Raw genomic sequence first — 6544 nt, 5'->3', positions numbered from 1 at the left:
TGGCCCAGCCAGAGCCCTGACTTAAACCCAATTGAGCATCTCTGGAGAGACCTGAAAATGGCTGTCCACCAACGTTTACCATCCAACCTGACAGAACTGGAGAGGATCTGCAAGGAGGAATGGCAGAGGATACACAAATCCAGATGTGAAAAACTTGTTGCATCTTTCCCAAAACGACTCATGGCTGTATTAGATCAAAAGGGTGCTTCTACTAAATACTGAGCAAAGGGTCTGAATACTTATGACCATGTGATATTTCAGTTTTTTCTTTTTTAATAAATTTGCAAAAATTTCTACATTTCTGTTTTTTTCTGTCAAGATGGGGTGCTGAGTGTACATTACTGAGAAATAAAATTAACTTTTTTGATTTTTGGAAAATGGCTGCAATGAAACAAAGAGTGAAAAATTTAAAGGGGTCTGAATACTTTCCGTACCCACTGTATATAGATCTCTATGGCTTCTACTGCTGAATAACTCTCACATCTATGTTGTACAGTCTAAATTACTGCTTTTATCTTCACTTTTTGGAAAGATTGTTCTTCACTCACCAAGCAGAATTTAAAGTTTATTTAATAATTATAGCTCATAGTTTTCTTCTTTAAAGTTTGGATGGATAATGTATGTATAACTGATGGTGTGCAAAATTATATTATAATCGCGCATACATGTATAACAGAACACACCCCGACTGCACAGGAGTCTAATGATCTGTTAAATTTCACACTTCATATTTTTAATTTGGCATTGTATGAAATTAATATGTTAAATAAGCCACTTCAGATATTAAAAAGTGTAAATGACCCAGTTTGGAGGTGATATTCCCTATTAACAATGACTCACTGTTTCTCCCTTAAAATTACTTACCTGAAAAATTTAATGATCCAGAATAACATTATGCTAAGCTGGTTCAGAGGTTCACTATATCAGTAGCTTATATGGCTCATTATTTTGAATTATTGCCACCTCTTTCAGTCCATTAGCCACCGGAAGCCAAGGATTCTATTGCCTCCGTGTCAACAACCATTTGTGGTGCCACATCATATTAGAGGTGTATACTTAGCCTGTGTCTGACAATGTGAACAGTGTACATTGTGAAGTCTGTATTATAATAGTGTAATTGTACATGCTTTATTTCAGGTATTGTGCCAATTGCTGAAGCAAAAACAGTGTGTGCTGGATCAGAGAAGTTCTACAAGATGTGTGAATCCAATGAGGTAAGGTGAAAGTAACATCAAACAATGTTAAAAATGACTTTAATCAATCAATCATCAATGAAGGCATACGTTTTCAACATAAGGAAAATCATGCATGCATTAGAAACATGATTATGAGCAGTTTGAATGCCTACAACAGCTTGACAGAACAGTGGGGACACGTAACACTAATTCAAAAGATATCAGGCTGCTCACCACCAGCCACAATGACACACCAAACATACACTACTTCAACCACAAAACCACTGCCTAGGTGCCCTTAAACAAGGCATTTTATTTAGTTGTTCTGGTGGTCGCTGTTCAGAAGCAAATAGTAAAAGGCATTAGATGCACCAGATAGCTGTAAGTGATCTGTTTCCTTGACAGCTTACAGTGTGATGGAACATAGCGTGCTTCCTGACAGAAACACACGCATTAGTTGTGTAAATAATGTGAATAATCTGAGTAACACCATATAAACAGAATCTACATTGACTGCTAAAATCTGGAATCTTGCTTACTGGTACATGAAAAAGTCAAAAGGCACCTCAAAAACCACATTCTACATCACACTGAAAAAATAAACAGACCTATATCACCGACGTTAAATGATAAGTTATAGGATAAGTTGAAGCACAAAAATTACATACTGCTTATAAAATAATCAAAAGGGTTTACGAATGTAAAACAGAATGTTTGCAAGTGCATCTTTGAGCAGGGTCTAGCTTGGTGAAGATGCCTTGAAGAGTAATATGTGTTGTGATTTGTTTTTGCTACAGCTGGACATGACATTCCACCTGTTCATCTGTGCCCTCGCTGGAGCAGGAGCTGCTGTTATCGCTATGGTGAGACACCAATAAAACTTACAAATCTCTCTCATTCTCTCTCTCTCTCTCTCTCTCTCTCTCTGATGAAAAATAAATATATAACAAAATATTTAAATCTCAACCACAAAACAAAACCTATTTCTGTGTTTAACTAATGTTGTATCTCATAGAGTTTTCTGCGTGAAGGCAGACAAATTTTGTTTTGCAGTGGTAGGAGTTAACTGTATTTGAAAATAAAAGGAACTGTGGGGAAATACTGTAGCTGGGAAAATAGCTGTGTTTTATTTTTGCCAGTTCATAGCTAGCCTGTGTTGTGTTAGCATGTGAGAGAATAGCTGTAGATGGAAGAGAAGGCATTTTGGCGCAGTGAAAAAGACAGGGTTTGTCTCCCTCCCTCTTTCGGAGGCGCCAGGCATGTCACGTCGTTGTCATGGAAACAGGGAGAAGAAAGGCTCAGAGATTGTTGCAAACATCACTCAGTAATTTGTGAGGAGCCATTTTCTGAGAAACAGAAAGTACGTGCTATTCAGGGATGATGTTGTAAATTGTGGCAGGACTCTTTTCCCCCATATCCTCATTTTCCCCCCCAGCTGATGGGCGGAAAAAAATATTACAGATACACTAATGGATCCCAATAATGAGCTGCCCTCAAAAGCTTCAAAGCCAAAAACACAATCAGTGCTAAAAAAATGCATTAGACTCAACAAGTGACCCTGAGGGAAAGAATGGTGCCTAATTGGTCTTTCTGCATATCAGAAACAAAGAGCCATGCTGCTATGAAACTGTCATTCTGTGTGAAAAGAGAAGCTGTTACAACCTTGGTCATTAAACTACAATACATTCATTATATCTTAGCTGCCATGGTAACGCAAGTCAAAGACTACATTTAGCATTATGCTGCCACCTGCTGGTCCTTTAGAAATTCCCTCCTTAATTTGACAGGGCCAGTCTATCCAAACAAGCTTTACTATTCAACGCATTTTAAATTAACAGGTTGTTCATTTGCAGCCACAAGAGAGAATAAAACAGACAAAGGAATAAAAAAATCTACATTATATTCTAACGAAATGCAAAGGAATATAGCACATCCCATGATTCCCATTTAGGTTATTTTTATTCTGAAAATTGCAATATTTTTACAATTAAATTTGACCAAACAAATATGAACACAAATCACAGAAGACAGATCCTTATGGGATTTTTCAAAACTATCTTTGTATTTTTGTCTCACTTTACACATTTTCCTCACATCTCACAGATCCACTACTTGATGGTGCTTTCTGCCAACTGGGCCTATGTGAAAGATGCCTGCCGAATGCAGAAGTACGAGGACATCAAGTCAAAGGAGGAGCAGGAGCTTCATGACATCCACTCCACTCGCTCCAAGGAGCGTCTCAACGCCTACACATAAGACCAGCGTGAGGCCTGGCCCTGCCACTCCGGCCTCTCTCCCTCTCTCTCTCTCATCTGTCTTTCTGTATTTCTATCTCTCTCTCTACCATCCCCTCCCGAGGGGGGGCGGATGGCGCCTAGGGCCCTCGCCACCGCTGATGTCACTGGTGCGTCATATGACAATGTGGTCTGGGGGGGGGACGTCACACAAACCTCCTCAGTCACAAACAGCATTTCAGATGAAAAAAAGCCCCTTTACCTCTCTCATGGATGGTGTTATGATTATCAGTATGGCAGTTATATTATTCTTGATACAAGTTGTTTAGTGTTGATAGTAGTTTTAGTGCAGTTTGTAGAATCAGAAGTAGCAGTAGTATGTCAGCTTTTTTTACTTGGAAAAATTTGCGAACAATTGTTTATCTTTTCCTTCAGTTTTTATTTGATTCTACGTGTCATTTTGCTCTCATGCATAATTTATTTTTTACTGATTTCTGAGGGGGTCAACTGGGCTAAAAAGGGTTTTCAAGCACATTTTCTCATGTCGTGTGTCTGGAGATTTCATGTACAAGAACTATGTACTGTATGTGAATGGGTGGTTAGTTATGAAAATATTTTAAATCTCACAACGCAACCATGAAGCATTGTAAGCCTTTGTCATACCAGTATTCCCAGGGATTAAAAATGCTTTCCTATTTGAAGTTATACATTAGCAAGACAACATTAATAAATACCAAATCATTAGAGTAAAACAAATATTTGCTAGATGTGCCAAGCCTGTTTAACAGGAAACAATGATGCGACTAGTCAATTAAAAATAACTTGTAGGTTATTTTCTGATAATCTTGCCAATTACATGTATTTTAGGACTGTGAATGATTCTATTGTCTTTGAATCACAAGCCACAAAAGCACATGCAAACATGCTTTCATAACACCTTTTTTAGTTTCTTAAAGTGGAACTTTATAAATACTAAACTCCTGTTGTTGCAGAACTCTGCACTGTATATACTGATATATCAAAGCATACCTATATGTTAAGCACTGACATTTAAGGACAATTCCTGTGAGAATAAGAAAAGTCTCAACTGAAAAGAAACCCTGACAATGAAAAGTTGTAATGGCACTCCTTGATGGAATTATCAGATGTGAGAAAAGTGTGTGTCACAGTAATTGTTGTTCATGGCAGTAACTGTATTGCTTACACATCCTGATGCCATACAATTACATAGGTTGTCTGTCAGTTCATTGTCTGGCAAAATTTATTTTGTCAGTATTTCTAAAAGCTAGTTTCATGCACTTATTTGACCATTTCTGTGCTCTCTCTAGATGTAAGCGCATTGGTGTTCAACTAAAAGTTGGGATAACTGTACTGTTAGTAAAGACTGTGAATTTAGATGTTTTTTGTGGCATGGACATGCATTAATATAGTCTTATTGACTCAAAAGTTACTTTACTTCACTTCTTTATTTTTACACTTCTGACTGTCTTGCTGGATCAACCCTTTGTTTATATGTGCAGTACTAAACTTCCCATGCTTACCGCGTTATGCTACTGATATTAGAGACTGTAGTCTTTGAGTTGTGTCTATTTAGTTTGTGATGAGCTCTCAACCATGTCTTGAAACTAATACCTGTACCAACATTGCTTACTCTGTAATGATCTGAAAAAACACTTTCAGCTTTTTCCTCGTATTAGTCTTTTGTACTTTCACTACGAATGCTTAGTAGCAGGCTTTAAATTGAATATGTTTTGTACATTCATGTGCCAACAGCTTGAAGTGGCTTATTTGAACTGTATGATCAAATTTGCTTGCATTAATAAAAATCACTTGTGTACTTGTTAATAAATATTTGATGTGTCTTGTGTGCATTTTGATTTGAGGTTTAGTCAAAAATATTTAGTAGTCCTGCTGGTGGAATTATAGGATTTGTAATAGCTAATGTATGAGCCAATCTCAACTGTCAGGTGAGTTGTGAAATATGGTCAGGCAGCAGGAGTGGATTGTCAAGAGATGGATTGTTATTTTAAGAGAAGGATATTGATGTTTATCACAAGGAAGTACCCTCAGTAACAGCCTCATACCACTAGATGCCTCCCTTTCCTCTTAGTCATTCTAAATAAGAGTCGGCAGCCAAATATTGAGATGTATACTTAACAGTATTATACCTGCATGAGTAAGATCATGAAGCACTTTCAAGCACTAGCGGCCTGATACAGTATATTTGAATACAAGAATCATTGGACACAAGGATCAAAAGAGGTACATTTAGAAGAAGAAAAAATAATCCAATTTATGTTAAAATCTATGTTGACTATAGGGCTATACAGTGCCTTGCGAAAGTATTCGGCCCCCTTGAACTTTTCAACCTTTTGCCACATTTCAGGCTTCAAACATAAAGATATAAAACTGTAATTTTTTGTGAAGAACCAACAACAAGTGGGACACAATCATGAAGTGGAACGAAATTTATTGGATATTTCAAACTTTAACAAATAAACTGAAAAATTGGGCGTGCAAAATTATTCAGCCCCCTTAAGTTAATACTGCGCCACCTTTTGCTGCGATTACAGCTGTAAGTCGCTTGGGGTACATCTCTATCAGTTTAGCACATCGAGAGACTGAAATTTTTGCCCATTCCTCCTTGCAAAACAGCTCGAGCTCAGTGAGGTTGGATGGAGAGCGTTTGTGAACAGCAGTTTTCAGTTCTTTCCACAGATTCTCAATTGGATTCAGGTCTGGACTTTGACTTGGCCATTCTAACACCTGGATATGTTTATTTGTGAACCATTCCAGTGTAGATTTTGCTTTATGTTTTGGATCATTGTCTTGTTGGAAGACAAATCTCGGTCCCAGTCTCAGGTCTTTTGCAGACTCCATCAGGTTTTCTTCCAGAATGGTCCTGTATTTGGCTTCATCCATCTTCCCATCAATTTTAACCATCTTCCCTGTCCCTGCTGAAGAAAAGCAGGCCCAAACCATGATGCTGCCACCACCATGTTTGACAGTGGGGATGGTGTGTTCAGGGTGATGAGCTGTGTTGCTTTTACGCGAAACATAACGTTTTGCATTGTTGCCAAAATGTTCGATTTTGGTTTCATCTGACCAGAGCACCTTCTTCCACATGTTTGGTGT

General features: G+C 37.9%; 1 protein-coding gene and 1 long non-coding RNA gene across 3 annotated transcripts in view; one reads left to right on the top strand and one right to left on the bottom strand.

Moving 5' to 3' along the window:
- Nucleotides 1-3450, top strand: part of gpm6aa (glycoprotein M6Aa) — a 5848-nt gene extending 2398 nt beyond the window's left edge. Inside the window, 3 exon segments of the mRNA XM_046029790.1 lie at nt 1138-1214; nt 1973-2038; nt 3279-3450. Of these exon segments, the coding sequence (XP_045885746.1) occupies nt 1138-1214; nt 1973-2038; nt 3279-3431 (296 nt within the window). The 3' untranslated portion in view covers nt 3432-3450.
- Nucleotides 1-6544, bottom strand: part of LOC123957183 — a 79707-nt gene that overhangs the window by 31219 nt on the left and 41944 nt on the right. The window lies entirely within an intron of this gene.

The sequence above is a fragment of the Micropterus dolomieu genome, linkage group LG19 (assembly GCF_021292245.1).
Source record: "Micropterus dolomieu isolate WLL.071019.BEF.003 ecotype Adirondacks linkage group LG19, ASM2129224v1, whole genome shotgun sequence".
NCBI classification, from domain to species: domain Eukaryota; kingdom Metazoa; phylum Chordata; class Actinopteri; order Centrarchiformes; family Centrarchidae; genus Micropterus; species Micropterus dolomieu.
The sequence above is the reverse complement of the archived record's forward strand: the minus strand, read 5'-3'. Positions and strand labels throughout refer to the sequence as shown.